At 47.9% G+C, this 19,367-nt stretch overlaps 1 protein-coding gene across 1 annotated transcript in view; it reads left to right on the top strand.

Moving 5' to 3' along the window:
* The window catches only part of LOC140430253 (mucin-2-like), a 106,677-nt gene that overhangs the window by 58,920 nt on the left and 28,390 nt on the right, over positions 1 to 19,367 (top strand). Inside the window, exons 10-12 of the mRNA XM_072517680.1 lie at positions 126 to 163; positions 251 to 391; positions 4,051 to 4,111. Of these exons, the coding sequence (XP_072373781.1) occupies positions 126 to 163; positions 251 to 391; positions 4,051 to 4,111 (240 nt within the window). The remainder of the gene's footprint in view (positions 1 to 125; positions 164 to 250; positions 392 to 4,050; positions 4,112 to 19,367) is intronic.

The raw sequence follows: 19,367 nt of genomic DNA, 5'->3' as shown, positions 1-19,367 counted from the left end.
GTATTTTCCATGTTTCTGTGCTCTCCGTTGATCTCCACAAACTTTGATAACTTAACCAACTGATATCTTCAGCAAAATACTTTGTATTGTAAAATGTTAAACCTTGACAGTGTTTGTTATTACAGGATTGAATTGTACAGTGAATGGTGTTATCATTCTTCAGGTAAATACAATTTAATGTAGATAATATTAATTTAACTGAATATCCTATACAGATCATAAAAAATGTAATCTTTCCTTATTTCTGCAGATTGGTGAAACTCTTGAACTGAAGGAAGGCAACTGTGTGAGAGCAGTGATAACTTGTCTTTATCAAAACAATGAGTTAATTCTCTTGAACCAAAGTATTGTACACACATGTCCTGATGAGCCCCCACCAGGCCACAATTGTGTGAGTATTTTATGTGAATATTCTCATTTTAAGAGTTCTTAAGTGGGATTCTTTGTTGGCAAGATCCTCCGCTTTGCTGGCAGCGCACCACGCCCTCTGGTTTCCCGATGGCATGGGGTAGCCACAATGGGAATCCCCATTGGCCGGCTGTGGGAACGGTGGATCCCGCTGCCAATGGGGCGCGCCTCGCCAGAAAATGGGGCTGGCAGGATGGAGAATCCTGCCCCTTTTTTAAAAAAAACATTGGTAACGCAGTTTTAATTCCCTCACAATAGCTTATAACATATCGAGTTTCATTTGATACATCGTATTTTGATGTTGTTATGAGGTCTTTTAAACATATTATGAAAAAGTAAATAATACTTCCATTGATTGAAGTCAGACTGATTGCTAAAATGAAAAAAAAGTTGCTCTCCTGACAGAATGTCTCCTTCATAAAGCTTCAACTCTGGTTATTAGTCTCTGTATAGTGCAGTCAATTCATGTTTTCTTGATGTTAAGCCACATCACTTCTGTACCATGTGCAGAAAACTTCCAGAGAAACTTTCCAGACAAATATGGGTTCTAAACCAAAGGATATTAGATGGGCCTATTATAGGTTAGGAAAGGAGTTGGGTTTTAAGGAATGTCTTAACAAAAGAGAGTGGATGATGAGGAAGAAAGGTACGGAGGGAATGCTAGAGTATTCCGGAGAATTCCAGATAGCTGAAAATACAAACACCAATGGGAGTTTATCATAGAATTTACAGTGCAGAAGGAGGCCATTCAGCCCATCGAGTTTGCACCGGCTCTTGGAAAGAGTGCACTACCCAAGGTCAACGCCTCCACCCTATCCCCATAACCCAGTAACCCCACCCAACACTAAGGGCAATTTTGGACCCTAAGGGCAATTTATCATGGCCAATCCACCTAACCTGCACATCTTTGGACTGTGGGAGGAAACCGGAGCACCCGGAGGAAACCCACGCACACACGGGGAGGACATACAGACTCCGCACAGACAGTGACCCAAGCCGGAATCGAACCTGGGACCCTGGAGCGTTGGGAATGCATCGGAGTCCAAATTAGAGTTAGTTAGTTGGTTGGTTAGTTAGTTAAGTGATCTCAGAATTTGCTCTTAAGATCAAAATCATTTCAATCTGAGAAAGCTGAGATATCTATATAATGATATAACTTTACACAGCATGGTGCACAGTGGTTGAGCACTGCTGCCTCACAGCGCAAGGGACTCGAGTTCAATTACAGCCTTGGGTCACTGTCATGTTGAGCTTGCACATTCTCCCCATGTCAGTGTGGGTTTCCTCCAGGTGCTCCAGTTTCCTTCCACAGTTCAAAGATGTGCAGGTTAGGTGGATTGGGCATGTTAAATTGCCCCTTAAGTGTCCAAAAGATTAGGTAGGGTTACTAGGTAACAGGGCTAGGGTGGGAGCATGGGCCTATGTCAATGGGCCGAATGGCCTCCTTCTGTACTGTAGTGATTCTATGATCAAGAAATACTGATCTCATCAGTACACATCAAAATTGGCCTTCTTGAGTTTCCAAATTCTGCAATTCGAAATATATGGAATAGATATCTAGTCTTTCATAACCAGACAATGAATTTTGAATTCAAAATGGGAGTTTTGTTAGTGAAATTAAGGATGCAAAAAGCCATCTTTTATCTACTGGCCTGCTGAGTTAGCAGAAGTTAGAAATATAGTTGTGGATAACAGTGGGGCTCTCTTTACTGAGGACAGGGCAGTCAAACAAGAAAGCAAGGCCAGATCTACCTAAAACAGCCCAACTTTAGTTCAGCAGGGTAAATTTGTTCTATTTGTTCTTGGGGTGTGGGTAGCACTAGGAAGGCTAAATTAATTGCCCATTCCCAGTTGCCCTGAGGCATTGGAGGTTTCGAATGCTGCAGCTCTAGCAGTGATGACTTGACTTTGACAACCACTTTTCATCTTCCTTTGCCTTTCTCAGAAGCTTTTCTCTTTGACACACTTGCTAGGACCCTTGGTACCATGGACAATTGAATACTGTCTTGATGTTTGAGCGTAGCTACTCTTGACCTGCCCTATGGTATTCAACTGTTGTATCCATATCTGGATCAAGTTTGTGATGCAGTCTATTATTAAGCAATTCTGGTAAAACACAAACAGATTTGATAAGAACGTTATTGGTTGTGGGGGGGGCGCCGAAGGGGGTATGGAACGGCCTGAAAAACAGGGGGGGGGGTTCAACAACTCCATAGTGGGATATCCTCACTGGGGGGGGGAGGAGAGAAAAGAGCGTAGTACTGCCCATATGTGTGTGTGTGTGAGGGGGGGGGGGGGTAACATTGCCCGTGGGTGAGGGGCCCTCAAGCTCACTTATAGATAGGGACACCCTTCCAAAATGGCGGCCCGTTCTCTGACGTGCCGGTCTGGCCAGCATGTTCAGCTCCCCAGTGATGAGAATAATTCTAAAAAGTGGGGGCTAGCCTGGAGAGTAACTCACAAGGGCCCCCAAATTGACTTAAGTGCCATTAGATAGGAGTCAGGAGCTTGCCAAGTGGCAGTCAAGGAGCTCCCATGGAACCTCTCTCGCTACGGCACTTAGAACTTGTCCCTTTAAATGGAGCCAATTATTTCTGCATGAAATCCAAATTTAATCCCCACGTAAATTCATTGAAGTTCATAATCGTGTTTCTAGAACAAAATAACATGGTGTTCTCCCGAGATCCACTAGCTATGCAAAGTTTCACGACTATTGCCTTTGGCTCTCGCCCACCTGTTGTTATTCCCTGGCAAATAAGCAATATGTTGGTCAGGAACAGCTGGCACGGAAGCACAGTGGTTAGTGTAATGATATATATAGTGCCAGTGTAGCAAAGGGTTAACATCTGAAACCATGCGTAAATCGAACACCAGATGACTTTATGAATTCATTGTATATAGGACTGCATCTCTAGGAATTCTGGGAGAAGCTGAAGAGAACATGATGAGAACATGAGGAGAACAGAGTGAGAATTGATTGTAGAGAAATCGCACGAGTTCAAGTCATAGTATAGTTTGCACAAGGTCAAGTCAGTGTAGTTTATTAGTTGGATAGAATATTGATTACTGTACTACAGATTTAGTATTATTAGTTTAGTATCTGTTACTCAGTAAAATGTGCAAACTTAATCAAAGTTAGTAGTGTAAAATAAATTTGTTTTGATTCAAACTTATTTTTATATTCTTTGCCAACACTACATATCTGGTTATCTTGGAGGAAAAGGTAAGGAATAACAGTTAGCACTGTTGCTTCACAGTTCCAGGGTCCCAGGTTCGATTCCTGGCTTGGGTCACTGTCTGCGTGGAGTCTGCACGTTCTCCCTGTGTCTGTGTGGGTTTCCTCTGGGTGCTCTGGTTTCCTCCCACAAGTCCCAAAAGATGTGCTGTTAGGCAATTTGGACATTCTGAATTCTCCCTCTGTGTACCCGAACAGGCGCCGAAATGTGGCGACTAGGGGCTTTTCACAGTAACTTCATTGCAGTGTTAATGTAAGCCTACTTGTGACAATAAAGATAATAAGTTCTGGATTATGTCTGGTAAGGCACAACTTCATTGTATATTTAAATAAGGTCATGAAAAGCAAAGTATTACCTCGGAAAATATGTTGATTATACTGGAACTGAAATGTGTTTTTATTTTTAGAGATTTGTAGGTTTCGACTTGACTGGTTGCTGCAAGCTATACAATTGTGAACAAGGAAAATGTAGGTACTCTCTCCATTGCCTTCAAAAACTTGTTTCATAAAAACTCATTTTGTAAAAATGAAACTAATTTGATAATGTGTTTTCATAATATGGATTACACAAGGAATAATGATTCCATCGTGCTAATATTGACTTTGCTACAATTAACCATGGTCTGCTTGGAAGAGCAATACCAATCACGATGTGACATGTAATTTTAATTGCTCAGTAAAGTAGGTTTGGGTTTATTATACATTAAAACTCATGGATAAATGCAGATTGCTGTTGAAGGAAGTAGACAGATTGTTGAATAATATTTCAGGAGAGAATACTGAAAAGATGTATTGGTTTAAAAAAAAATTATTTTAAAAGTTTTATTTACGGGATGTGGGCTTCGCTGGCTGGGCCAGCATTTGTTGCCGATCCCTAACTGCCGTCCATTTCAAGAGGGCATTTGAACATCAACCACATTACTGTGGATCTGGAATCACATGTAGGCCAGTCCAGGTATGGATGACAAACCTCCTTCCCTAAAGGACATTAGTGAACAAAATGGATTGGATTTGTTTATGGTCACATGTACCAAGGTACAGTGAAAAGTATTCTTCTGCGGCAGCTCAAACAGATCAGTTAGTACATGAAAAGAAAATACATGATAGGGCAACACAAGGTACACAATGTAAATACCTAGACATTGGCACGGGTGGAGCATACAGGAGTGGAGTACTAATCGGGATAGTCCACAAGAGGGTTGTTTAGGTCAGTCTTCTTCAAACGTTTTATCCCGGGACCCATTTTTACCAACCGGCCAACCTTCGGGACCCAACCCGGCCGATCTTCACGACCCACGCCGGCCGACCTTCGCGACCCACGCTGGCCGACCTTCGCGACCCACGCCGGCCGACCTGAGAGACCCATCATTTTCTCTTACCTTGCTTGCTGCTGATAAAAATGGAGGAAATCGTTTTCGGTCCCTTTGGCCCTCGTACACACTTCTCCAATGGAACCTGTTGGATGAAGGTGAAGCCTTCCGGTGTCAGAAAGTATGGAGTCTCCATCTGTCCAAAGTTCTGCATTTTTTCCCATAAAGTGTTATGAAATAAAATCCCTCCGAACTTATAAAAAAAAAGAAAAACATAAATAAAATAAATGAAAAAAATAAAAATTAAATGAATAAAATAAATGAATAAACCCCCCCCCGAACTTGATAAAAAAAATAAAATGAATAAAATAAATGAAAAAAATGAATTAAAAAAACCCAAACTTGTAAAACAAAAAGCTGCGACCGTTTAAAAAAATAGCGGCCGCACTGCGCATGCGTGCCTGATCATCGGCGCGCATGCGCATAGTTTTCCGCATGCGCGTGAATATAGTGCGCGCATGCACACTGTGGGCGAATTTCTTTTACATGTTCGCGGCCATTTTAAAGGCCGCTTGCAGCCGGCGTTATTAAAAGCCGGCTGGTGCGCGGGGATCTGCGCGATCGGAAACGCCGCGAAGGACGGCTCTGAGACCCTCCCGGCACCCGCCCGTGACCCACCCGTGGGTCGCGCCCCCGAGTTTGAAGAACACTGGTTTAGGAGTCTGGTAACAGCGAGAAGGAGTTGTTTTTGAAACTCTTCACGCGTGTTCTCAGATTTTTGTATCTCCTGCCCAATGGAAGAAGTTGGAAGAGTAAATAAGCTGGGTGGGAGGGGGTCTTTGATTTTGCTGCCTGCTTTCCCAAGGCAGCAGAAGGTGTAGAAAGAGTCAGTGGATGGCAGGCAGGTTTGTGTGATGGACTGGGCTGTGTTCACGACTCTGATGTTTCTTGCGGTCCTGGGCCGAGCAGTTGCCATACCAGGCTGTGATGCAGCCCGATAGGATGCTTTCTATGGTGCATCTGTAAAAGTCGGTAAGAGTTAGCGTGGACATGCCAAATTTCCTTAGTTTCCCGAGGAAGTATAGGCGCTGTTGTAGTTTCCCGAGGAAGTATAGGCGCTGTTGTGCTTTCTTGGTGGTAGCGTTGACATGGGTGGGCCAGGACAGATTTTTGGTGATGTGCACCCCTAGGAATTTGAAGCTGTTAACCATCTCCACCTCGGTCCCGTTGATGCAGACAGCGGTGTGCACAGTACTTTGCTTCCTGAAGTCAATGGCAAGCTCTTTAGTTTTGCTGGCATTGAGGGTTAGATTGTTGTCATTGCATCAATCCACGAGGGTCTCTATCTCCCTCCTGTATTCTGACTCGTCGTTGTTCGAGATCTGACCCACTCTGGTTGTATCGTCAGAAAACAGTTTTTTAATAAATTTAGTGTACCCAATTCTCTTGTTTTCCAATTAAGTGTCAATTAAGCATGGCCAATCCATCTAACCTGCACATCTTTGGGTTGTGGGGGTGAAACTCACGCAGACACTGGGAGAATGTGCAAACGCCACATGGACAGCGACCCACTGCCGGGATTCGAACCCGGGTCTTCAGTGCCATAATCTGCAGTGCTAACCACTGTGCCACCCTTGCAAACATGTAGATGGACTTGGAACCAAATTTTGCACGCAGTCGTGTGTGTACAGGGAGGAGTATAGTAGGGGACTAAGTATGCAGCCTTGCGGGTCCTGGTATTGAGGATTATCATGGAGGTGGTGTTGTTGTTTATTGGGGAGAGCGGGCACCCTATCTCGTCCCCCGATGTAACCCAAAGCACCCTGAACTCATCAAGTTCATCTGCATGCTTACTACCGGCGCACTGTACTACAGCCGAACCCAATCGACAAACTCCTACCCAAACCTGAACCACCCCATCACCTCCAACCCATTCCACCCAATCAAAGGCCTTCTCCGCGTCAATTACCGCCATCATTTCTACCTCCTATCCTTCCAAGGGCATCATAATTACATTAGCAGCCTGCACACAACGTCGACAACTGCCTTCCCTTCATAAATTCTGTCTGTACCCGCCCCCATCACACCCAGCACACAGAACTCTCTTTGTGATGCCAGCACCTTTGCATCAACGTTCAGCAACGATATCGGGCTGTACGACACACACTGTCCCGGGTCCTTATCTACCACAGGTCCTTATCTTTCTTTAAAAATCAGGGAGATGGACGCCTGTGACATTGTGGGAGGGAGATCTGCCCTATCCCTTACCTCATTGTACATCACCATATGTGGCCTCAGCTCTGCACCAAACCCCTTATAAACTATAGTAGGAACCCATCCGGCCCCAGATCTCCATGGGTCCCAAACATCCATGCGCTCCATGAACATCCCCAACTCTTTCGCCACCACCGACACCCTCAACAACTTAGGACTCGACCGGTCCAAACTCGGATCTAGGACCATATTGAAATTGTCCCCCATAATCAGCCGTTGAGTGTCCAGGTCCGGGTTCCTCCCCAGCACCCGCCTCAAAGTCCATGACGTCCTAATTCAGGGCACAAGCGGTCACCAGGACAACCGGCATCCCCTTCAGCTTCCCACTGACAGTCACAAATCTACCCCCCTGTAGGTGGGTGAACCGCCATGGGTCCACTGCCCCTATCTGCTCCATGCATATGCAGAGTTCTTTCGCCACGTTGGAAGTCTTCCCCGGTTTGGGGTTCGACCTGTCAACCCGTGGGCCCTGTACACAGTTGAAGCCCCCCATGATAAGTCGATGCATGTCTATGTCTGGGATTCCCGCCAAAATTCCACCAACACATCTCCTGTCCCGTCCCACCAGGGGTGCCAACACTCTTGACCACTGCTACACAAAAATCAAGGGGCCAACCGATCCATCCCCCGATCACACTTTGGAAAATTGGACAATAAGATGGTGCTCCTTCTCCTGGCGTACAAGTAGAAAGAATCCAGTTAAGAAGGTAGTGCAGTTTTGGTCCAAGGCAACAGAAGAGCTCCTACGTGACTGCTTGAAGTCAGTGGACTGGTCCATATTTAAGAACTCAGTGACCAACCCAAATGATAATGCCACCACCATCACAGACTTCATCAGCAAGTGTTTAGAAGACTGCATGCCAAAGAAGGTAGTACGTATGTTCCCCAATCAGAAACCATGGCTTATTCGGGAGATTGATTCCTGACTGAAGGTCAGGTCTGAGGCGTTCAAGACAGGCGACCCTGACCTACACAGGAAATCCAGGTACTGCCGCAAAGTCATCAGGGATGCCAAGAGACAATATCAGATTAAGCTAGAGTCACAGACTCACGTCACAAACTCTCGTCAGTTGTGGCAAGGCTGAAACAACATAACGCACTACAAAGCGAAGCAGAGTTAAATCGCAGGCAGCAGCGCACCCCTCCCCGATGAACTCAATACATTCTATGCACGGTTCGAACAGGAAACCATCAAACCGTTGTCAACTGACCCAACAGCTTCGGACACACCCAAACCTATCCAAAGTCAGATCGGCCATCTTGAACATGAACTCCCCGAAAGCGACGGGTCCTGATGAGGGTCCCTGGTCGTGCACTCAGATCCTGCGTGGACCAGCTGGCAGATGTGTTCACGGACATCTTCAACCTCTTCCATATCCATTCAGAGGTTCCCACCTGCTTCAGGAAGGCCACCATCATACTGGTGCCAAAGCAGAACCAGGCAACGTGCGTCAACGACTACCGTCCGGTGGCCTTGACATCGATCATTATGAAGGTTGGTCATGAGACACAACACCATACTCCCAGAATGCCTTGATCCACTGCAATTCGTAAACTATCACAATCGGTCCACAGCAGACACCATCTTCCTGGCCCTACACTCATCCCTAGAGCATCTCAACAACAAGTACTCCTAATTCAGACTCCTATTCAATGACTACAGCTCCGCCTTTAACACCATAATCCCAGCCAAGCTCATATCAAAACTCCAAAACCTAGGACTTACCTCCTCCCTCTGCAACTAGATCCTCGACTTCCTGACCCATAGACCACAATCAGTAAGGATAAACAACACCTCCTCCACAATGCCCTCAATATCGGAGCCCCATAAGGCTGCGTGCTTAGCCCCCTACTATGCTCCCTATACACATGCACGACTGTGTGGCAAAATTTGGCTACAAGTTTGCTGATGACACTACCATAGTGGGTCAGATCTCGAACAACGATGAGTGAGAATACAGGGGGAAAGAGAGAACCCAGTGGAGTGATGTAACAACAACAATCTCTCCGTTAATGTCAGCAAAATTAACTCTCCGTCAATGTCAGCAAAACTAAAAAGAGCTGGTCATTGACTTCAGAAAGTAAAGTATCGTACACACCCCTGTCTGCATCAATGGTGCCGAGGTGGAGATGGTTGACAGCTTCAAATTCCTAGGCGTGCACATCGGCAATCTGTCCTGGTCCATCCACATTGACGCGACGACCATGAAAGCACAACAGAGTGTATACTTTCTCAAGAAACCAAGGAAATTCGGCATGTCCACATTGACTCTTACCAATTTTTACAGATGCACCATAGGAAGCATCCTATCTGGCTGCATCACAGCCTGGTATGGCAACTGTTCGGTCCAAGACCGTAAGAAACTACAGAGTCATGAACACCGCCCAGTCTATCACACGAACCTGCCTCCCATCCACTGACTCCATCTAAACCTCCTGCTGCCTTGGGAAAGTGGGTAACATAATCAAAGATTCCTCCCACCCAGGTCATTCACTCTTCCAACTTCTTCCATTGGGCAAGAGATACAAAAGTCTGAGCACACACAAGTCTGAGAACACACACTAACAGATACAAAAACAGCTTCTTCCCCGCTATTACCAGATCCTGAATGACCCTCTTATGGACTGATGCGATCCTTCACACATCTTCTCTACTGAGTAGTACTGCACTCTTGCATGCTTCACGGATGCCTGTGTCTATGTACTTACATTGTGTATTTATGTATGCCCTAAATTGTTTTTTATGTATGAAATGATGTGACTGGACTGTATGCAGAACCTTTCATTGTACCTCGGTACACGTGACACAAACAAATCCAAATTTAAATCCAAGGTATTCTTTATAAATTCCACGTCAGCCCAGTTTGGAGCATACAGGTTCATCAGGACTACCAGTGCCCCGTCCAGGACAACGCTGACCATGACCTCCGTCCCACTGGGTCCTTATCAGGCATCGTCCCCCTGGGTCCTTAACAGGCATCGTCGCGGTTAACATCATCGTATTATTTAGCAATATGGCTGCCCCACTGGCTCTCGTCCTGTAACTGGAATGGGCCTGCAGTCAATCCATTCCCCTCTGGTGCATCTCTTGGAGGAAGACTGTCGGCTATCATACTTTTGAGGTGGGCGATGACTCGGGATTTTTTCCCTCCTGCAGGATCAACCATACTTACCCGGTAGATGCGCCGTGCACTCCGGGGTTTCCCTTTGTTAGAGGGCCATCCAAAATGGCCACGGACACCATTCTCCCCAGGAGGCCGGGCCCCTGCACTCCAGGGTTTCCCTTTGTCCAGGGGGCACCCAACATGTCCGCCAACTGTGTGTGGGTGAGTCTCTGTACTCCGGGGATTCCCTTTGTTCAGGGACCCTCCAAAGTGGTTGCTTGCGGTGTCTTTGTGTTCAAAGTCACCACTTGTGGCCTGTTGTAGCCAGCCTAATGCCCTTACTATCCTTGTCCCTATGTTTCCCCTATGGTACATTCTCTCCCTCCCCCCCCCCCTTTCATGTTGCTGTTCCCCCCTCCATGTTCCCTTCCCCACTGTTTCTTCCCCTATGTTTCCCCTATGGTACTTTCTCTCCCCCCACCCCCCCCCCCCCCCCCCGTCCCCCTTCATGTTGCTGTCCCCCCTCCCTGTTCCCTTCCCCACTGTTTCTTCCCCGGTTGTCCCCGTTACCGATGCATATCACCCTCTTTACCAGGTGCTCTCTCCCTTGCGGGAGACGTGCCGTGGCGCCTCTCTCACTCATGCTTCGTAGCGCTAGCTTCCCTGCTAGTGTGGTGGTCACCCTCCTGGGGTCGGTTACGTATCCACCCGTCGCCCGCAATCTGTACTCCCCATCTTCCATTCTAGTCACCCTTTGCTGTGCTCTGCTGCCTTTGCTCTTTCCTTCCTCTGCTGCAACTGCTGCAACTTAGCCCTCAAAATGTGGCAATGCAGTCCCGCTCAAAGCGTCCTTCAAGTTGGTTAAATAAATTAATCTCTTTGGGTGCCCTTTTCACCGCTGTTCCTGCTGCCGTTTCTCCAGGACAAATTTGTCTGCGTCTGCAGGGGCCGTGAAGAAGTGGTCCTTGCCCTGGGATGTGACCCAGAGTTTGGCCAGGTACTGCATCACAATTTTACGCCCTTTTTGTCCAGGGCTGCCTTTGCCCTGTGGAACTCTGCCCGGCGCTTGGCCATGTCAGCCCAAATGTCCTGGTAGTTCCTGATCCAGTGACCTTCCCAGTTACAGTTTTCCATCTGTCTTGCCCAACGCAGGATTCTTTCCCGGTCCTGATGCTGTGCATTTTGGCGAGATCGCCCTCGGCTGCTCTCCAGCCTTGGGCAGAGTGACCGGTGTGTTCTGCCTATTTCTGCCTGGTTGGGGAACGTATCCCTTCCTACCAGATTTCACAGCATTTGGGCCACATAGTCCATGGGGTCCCTGCCTTCGATCCCTTCCAGCAGTCCCACTATACTCAGGTTTTGGCGCCTTGAGCGGTTCTCCTGATCTTCTAGCTTTCCCCTCGGACTCCCCTGCGTTGCGACAAAACTTGTTATTTCATTTTCCAGGGCGGCAATCTGGTCGCTCTACTCTGTTGAGGTCTTTTCTAGTTCTTTTATGGTGCTCTTATGGGCCTCCAAACCCCTCTTTGCCTTGACCAGGGCCACTTGCATGTTCGCCAGAGCCTCCATGACCACCACAGTCTGGATATCGGTGTTCGTCTCTGATGCGACCATCAATTCACTCAAAAACACGAGGAGATGTAAACCGTGGTTTTAATCAGCTTAGAACAGTGCCTGCCTGCGACTGGTACAATACTGGGAACTGCCTGCAGGTCAGCTGCTCTTTATACTTCCTCTTAAGGGGAGGAGCCCGTACATGCCCCAACATATCCCCCTGTGGGTGAAGCCACACAATGGCCCATAGGTGGAGCCCACAGGGTTAACAACATAACACAACAGCAGAACATGATACAAATGCACTGGTGAATTATTAGCACTATACATTCACCACAGTCTCCTCGCGATGTTCTCTCAGTTTCTTGGAGAAGAACATCCTCCAACCACCCTCTGGTGATGGGGGGGGCTCTGTGTGCGGCAGACCGATCCTTCTCGTTTTGGCGTGACCGGAGCTTCATCGCTTTGTGCGTCCGCTAGCTCAGCCACTTGCTTCTCCTGGTTTTTCCCATTTCTTTTCTTTGCGGCCTCGAGTTGCTGTTGCTCTGCATCTCAGTTCATGTTGTTGTTGGTTGGGAAGCGGGGATACTTTGTTCCCTGTATTAGCGGGCTATATTGATTAAAAGAGCCTATTTTCAGGTTCGTAGGAGGAAAGCCACCTGATATGTGACCACGCAGCATGTCCCCGTCACCGGAAGAAAATTATTGAAACGAGGTTGGATAGGCTTGTGTTGTTTTCACTGGAGCGAAGACTGAGGGGTGACCCGATTAAGGTGTACAAGATTATGAAGGGCATGGACAGGGTGGATAGGAGCAGTTGTTCCCCTTAGTTGAAGGGTCATATACGAGGGGACACAAGTTCAAGGTCAGGGACAGGAGGTTTTAGAGGGATTTGTGGAAAACCTTTTGAGGTACCCTCAATAATGATGCTTAGAGATTAAACTGTAAAGAAGGCTTTATTAGGCTAATAACTATGCTACAGATTTGGACGAGAGCTGACTGCTATACAGACCATGAGGCAAGCCTTTATGTATGGCTCCCAGATGGGCGGAGCCAGAGGCGGAGTCCCCAGGGTTCCAAGCCTGGTCTTAAAGGGGACATCACCTTACATGATGATAAGGCAGTAACCATTCATCACATTCACCCCCTGTTTAAAAAGGAGTCCGGCGGGGGTGAAGTGCCATCAGGGTGAAGATGCTGTGCAGTGCCTTAATCACCGTGGCTGAGGTCATGTCGGTGCAGGGAATGGCGAATGGGAAACGGGAGAACTCATCGATCACGGTGAGGAAATAGGCATAACGGTTGGTGGACGGGAGGGGCCCCTTGAAGTCCACGCTCAGTCGCTCAAAGGGGCCCGAGGCCTTCACGAGCCGAACCTTGTCTGGCCGATAGAAGTGCGGTTTGCACTCCGCACAGACCTGGCAGGCCCTGACCATGGCCTTGACCTCCTTGGTTGAGTAAGGTAGGTTGCGGGACTTGATGAAATGGACGAGCCGGGTAACCCCCGGGTGGCAGAGGCCATTGTGGATGGCTTGCAGGCGGTCCTCCTGCGCGTTGGCGCATGTGCCGCGGGACAGGGCATCTGGGGGCTCGTTGAGCTCCCCTGGACGATACTTGATATCGTACGAGTAGGTGGAGAGTTCGATCCTCCACCTCAAAATTTTATCGTTTTTTATTTTGCCCCGTTGCGTGTTATCGAACATATAGGCGACCGACCGTTGGTCGGTGACGAGGGTAAACCTCCTACCGGCGAGGTAGTGTCTCCAGCACCGCACAGCCTCCACAATGGCTTGTGCCTCCTTTTCGACTGCAGAGTGTCGAATCTCGGAGGCGGTGAGAGTTCGGGAGAAGAACGCTACTGGTCTGCCTCCTTGATTGAGGGTAGCAGCCAGGGCGATGTCTGATGCATCGCTCTCTACCTGGAAAGGGATGGTTTCGTCCACCGCGTGCATGGCGGCCTTGATGATGTCGGCCTTGATGCGGCTGAAGGCCGATTGAGCCTCAGCCGAGAGGGCAAACGTGGTGGTCTTTAGGAGTGGGCGGGCTTTGTCCGCATACTTGGGGACCCACTGGGCGTAATTGGAGAAAAGCCCCAAGCACCGTTTGAGGTCCTTGAGGCTGCGGGGGAGAGGGAGTTCCTTAAGGGGGCGCATGTGGTTGGGGTCGGGACCTAGGACCCCGTCTTCCACGACATAGCCGAGGATGGCCAGCCGGGTGGTGTGGAAAACGCATTTGCCCTCGTTATAGGTCAGGTTAAGGGCTCGGGCGGTCTGGAGGAACTTTTTGAGGTTAGCGTCATGGTCCTGCTGATCATGGCCGCAGATGGTGACATTGTCCAAGTACGGGTATGTAGCCCGCAAACCATACTGGTCCACTATTTGGTCCATCGCCCTTTGAAAGACGGAGACCCCATTTGTGACACCAAAGGGGACCCTGAGGAAGTGGAAGAGCCGGCCGGCTGCTTCGAAGGCAGGATAGAGGCGGTCTTTTGGTCGGATGGGGAGCTGGTGGTAGGCAGATTTGAGGTCGACCGTGGAAAAGACTCGGTAATGGGCGATCCGATTTACCATTTCCGCGATGCGAGGAAGGGGGTACGCATCAAGCTGCATGAATCGGTTTATGGTCTGGCTATAATCCACGACCATCCGTTTCTTCTCCCCGGACCGGACTACCACCACTTGCGCTCTCCAAGGGCTGTTGCTAGCCTCGATGACCCCCTCTCCCAGTAAACGCTGGACCTCTGACTTGATAAAAGCCATATCAAGGGCACTGTAGCGCCGGCTCCTGGTGGCAACGGGCTTACAGTCGGGAGTGAGGTTAGCGAATAGCGAGGGGGGTGCGACTTTCAGTGTCGCAAGGCAGCACACCGTGAGGGGGGGCAAGGGTCCGCCGAACTTCAGTGTCAGGCTTCGATGGCTGCACTGGAAATCCAGTCCGAGCAGCAGGGGGGCACAGAGGTGAGGGAGGATATAAAATTTGAAACGGGTGTATTTGGCACCCTGGATCGAGAGATCCGCAATACAGTACCCCGTGAGTTGTACCGAGTGGGACCCAGATGCGAGGGCTATGGTTTGGGATGTGGGATGGGTGCGTAGGGAGCAGCGCCTTACCGTTTCAGGGTGGATAAAGCTCTCCGTGCTCCCGGAGTCGAAGAGGCATGCAGTGTCGTGCCCGTTGACCTGGACCTACATCATGGAGTTCTGCAGGTGTTTTGGCCGAGTTTGATCGAGGGTGATCGCACCCAGTCGGGGGTAGTCGGAGTCGTAAAATGGCCGCTGCCGTTGGTCGCACGTGTCGGGTCGAGAAGATGGCCGCTGACCAGATGGCCGCTCCCATGATTCGCACGAGGCTGATGACGCGTCAGCAGAGGACGTGTCGGGTCAGTGCGCAGCAGCATTGCGAGGCCTGCGGGCCTGAGAGCCTGATTTTCGGGCCGGCTGTTCTTTGTTTTTCTGGCCCCTGGGTCTGGCCAGGCAGACCCTCGCAAAGTGCCCTTTCTTCCCGCAGTCGCTGCAGATCGCGGAGCGGGCTGGGCAGCGTGGGCGTGGGTGCTGGCCCTGCCCGCAGAAGTAGCAAGGTGTGCCCCCATGGTGAGCGGGTCACCGTGTGGCGCAGGCCTGTACTACGGGCGAGTCTGAGGAAGTCCGGGGGGGGCTGGCAGAGTCCGCGGGGTACATACCCAAGTTATGTCGGGCCACCTCCAGCGAGGAGGCGAGCGTTAGCGTCTCCTGGAGGTCTTTTGCCCCGTTTTTGAGCAGTCGCTGCCGGATGTAGGTCGAGCGGATGCCGGACACGAAAGAATCTCTGATGTGCAGGTTCATATGGACTTCCCCTGTCACATCCTGATGGTCACAGTCCCTGGCCAGCGCGGTGAGTTTCTCAACAAACTCGTCGAGCGATTCCCCCGAGCGCTGCCGGCAGGTAGAGAGCAGATGCCGGGCGTGCACCTCAGTGACAGGTTTGACAAACCGCTTGCGGAGCAACTCAATCGCTTCCTCATAAATCGTCGCCTTTTCGAGCGTGGCGGAGATTCTGTGACTCACCCGGGCGTGGAATAGACGCAGCTTGCGTGGCCCCAGGATGGGAGTCTCTGCGGAGTCCAGGTAGGCCTCGAACCACCGCAGCCAGTATTTAAAAATTTCCTTTGCCTCCGGCGTTCGTGCTTCCCGATTGAGCTTCTCTGGTTTTAGGCCTGCGTCCATCCTGAATCTAGTTTCGCCTAATAAATTGAGGTACCCTCAATACTGATGCTTAGAGATTAAACTGTAAAGAAGGCTTTATTAGGCTAATAACTATGCTACAGATTTGGACGAGAGCTGACTGCTCTACAGACCATGAGGCAGGCCTTTATGTATGGCTCCCAGATGGGCGGAGCCAGAGGCGGAATCCCCAGGGTTCCAAGCCTGGTCTTAAAGGGGACATCACCTTACATGATGATAAGGCAGTAACCGTTCATCACACCTTTTTAATCCAGAGGGTGGTGCCGTCCAGAATGCACTACCTGGGAGGGTAGTAGAGGCGAGTTGCCTCACATCCTTTAAAAATTACCTAGATGAGCACTTGTCACGTCACAACATTCAAGGTTATGGCCCAAGTGCTGGCAAATGGGATTAGGTAGGTAGGTAAATCAGGTGTATTTCATGCGTTGATGCAGACTCGATGGGCTGTAAGGCCTCTTCTGCACTGTATTATTCTGAGATAAAATTGGATCCCTGATCTGATCGGATTTCTTTTGATAGTCCATAATCTGATTAATTCCTTTGCAACCCCTCAGTTGTAATGTTTTTTAATGGAATGGCCTCCTGAAATTTAGTAGACACGTCCATTATGGTCAACAAATACTGATTCCTACTTCCCCTTGTAGGCAGGGGTCCCATGCAATCAATTAGGATCCTAGTAAAAGGATTTTCAAATGCTGGAATGGGTATTAAGGGTGCTGCTTTGATTACCACTCGAGGTTTCCCTATTTCCAGACATGTATGGCAAAATTTAACTATATCCTTGTGCAGTCCAGTATTTTTGTATTTTCGCGCGCGTTTTCCTTACTCCGAAACGACCCCCTACTGGATCCTCATGCAGTACCCGCAAAACGTAATTTCTGTAACCCACCAGTAATACGACTTGATGAACTTCTGCTCATTTCTCATCAACCTGAGTATGTAAAAGTTTCCATTTTCTCATTAATACATTATTTCTAATGTAATAACACTCTGGTATACACTCGGATTCTATTTCCATGTATGCTTTCTGATACAACTACTTTACCTCGAATCTTTCTGCTGTAATTCGGCCAACTTTCTTGAACTAAAGATATCCGCTTCATCCACCACCTGCTCTTGTTCTTTACCAACTATCTGGTCAAACATGATATCTGATAATTGAACCTCAGTCTCCCTATTAGCACTCCGAGTTCTCTTCCTTCTGTCTCAACCTGTAGAATTGTGATCTTATCAACACACAATCAGGAAACACCCCAGAATATGCTTCTTGCAACACCTCAGTTAACACTGGCTTTTCAACCACAATGGGCATCACTCCCATCTGTGATCCAGCTATATCATTCCCAGGATAAACTGTACCCCTGAAAAAGGTAATTTTTCTATTCCTCCTACCACCACTTCACTTTTCACCGAACTCTCTAACCATACTTTACATAGTGGCACACTACCCCCTCACCACTTATTCCACATATTACCACGTTTTCTAGCAGTACTCTTTCCTAACTACATATCTCCTTATCTCTCACCACTAAAGACTCATTTGCTCCTGTTTCCTCAAGATCTTAATCTCCTTATCTATGCCACCTTGTGTACACGAGTAAACCTTACCCTCACAAAGAAAATCCTTAAAAAGTTCTGGCACCTCCTTATCCAATCTTGGAATAGGCTGTGCATTCTGTTGCACTTCATCCACTGAAACATGTTTTTTCCCCACTTTAATAAACCCCACTCACTGGCTTATGTTTAAGGAGTCGGTCTTCCCACTACTTTTCTTGAGCCACCAACATTGCGACTTCATGGGCGTCATTCTCCGCCGGCGGGAGTCTCCGTTCTGCCGGCGCCCGGGGGTTTCCCGACGGCGTGGGGCTGCCCCACAATGGGAAACCCCATTGACCGGCCGGTGTTACGGAGACTCCCGCCGGCCGGTCGGCGCAGAAATGTGGCGGGGCGGGTAGGAGAATTTCGCCCCATGTGTCCAACTTTATTTCAGTTCATCTAGGTTTTCTCATCTCTCTTCCACTATCATAGGTTTCCGTTTTAACCTGACTCTTCTTAATTCCATCAACTAGATCTCTTTTTCCTTGTCCACCTATGAATTTCTCATTTCCCCAGTTTCTATCTTTCACAGATTGAAATTGATGTTGAAAACCAGACTTTGCTTTGTGAACTAATTCAAAATCATCTATCATCTCTGCTGCCAGTCCAGCCATTTTAACTCTGCGCTCTTCCACATGAATTCTCAAGACTGTGGGAAGTGAAGATAAATTCTTCCAAAATAATTATCTCCCTCAGAGCGTCATATGTTTGGTCTATTTTTAATGCTCTTATCCACCTTTCAAAATAGTTTTGTTTATTTCTTTCAAATTCTATTACATCTGCCCTGGTTCTTTCCTTAGATTTCTAAATCTCTGTCTGCAGGCTTATGGCACTAGTTCGTATATGACAGATTTTATCACCTCATCATAATCCTTAGATACCTCCTCTGATTAATACTTCACTAGCTCGGCCTACTAACTTTGTTTGAACCAACAATGCCCACATGGTCAATTGGCCAATTCAGTTGCTTAGCCATTTTCTCAAATGAGATTTTTTTTAAAGGCTTCTCATCTTTCTCGTCAAACTTTGGCAGTGCATATCCCTGAGCTTTTAACTCGAAAGTGTTTCTCCTTCCTCAGCTTTTGCCTTCAACTCCAACATGTTAAGTTGATATTCTCTTTGCAGTTCGTTTCCGAAGTTCAAATTCTCTCTTTTTCCTTTTAGCTGCCACTGCCAATCTCTCCTTTCCTTTCATTTTCAATTTCTTTACTTCTATTTCTTTATGTTTATCTTTTCCCTGTATTTCTAAATATTTCATTTGTAATTGAATTGTAGCTAATTCTAATTATTCAGGCTGTGTCTCAGGCAAATTTAAATATGAGCTATTGCTTGAATTATCTGTACCTACCTTAACCTTCAAGTTAACTGCAGCTTGTCCGCCAAACCCAAACGTTTTCCCTTGGTCACACTTTGTAACGCAGCCCAAGTGACCTCTTCCACACCACAGAAAATGTTTGCAATTGAAAAATCCACCTCCAGTCACTCCCTATTTAAACCTCAAAGAAAGCAACCATTCCACACATATTCACTGGCTTTATGTTCAATAATCGCAAGCCAAACAAGGAATTATACTTTAAGATCCCGGTAAAGAGCCACAAAGTTTAAGATCCCGGACCTGACTCAAACTGTGGCTAGAATACTGGACAGAAACCCCAATATTTTATTT

The sequence above is a fragment of the Scyliorhinus torazame genome, chromosome 10, assembly GCF_047496885.1.
Source record: "Scyliorhinus torazame isolate Kashiwa2021f chromosome 10, sScyTor2.1, whole genome shotgun sequence".
NCBI lineage: Eukaryota > Metazoa > Chordata > Chondrichthyes > Carcharhiniformes > Scyliorhinidae > Scyliorhinus > Scyliorhinus torazame.
This window is presented reverse-complemented; position numbering and strand designations above follow the sequence as displayed.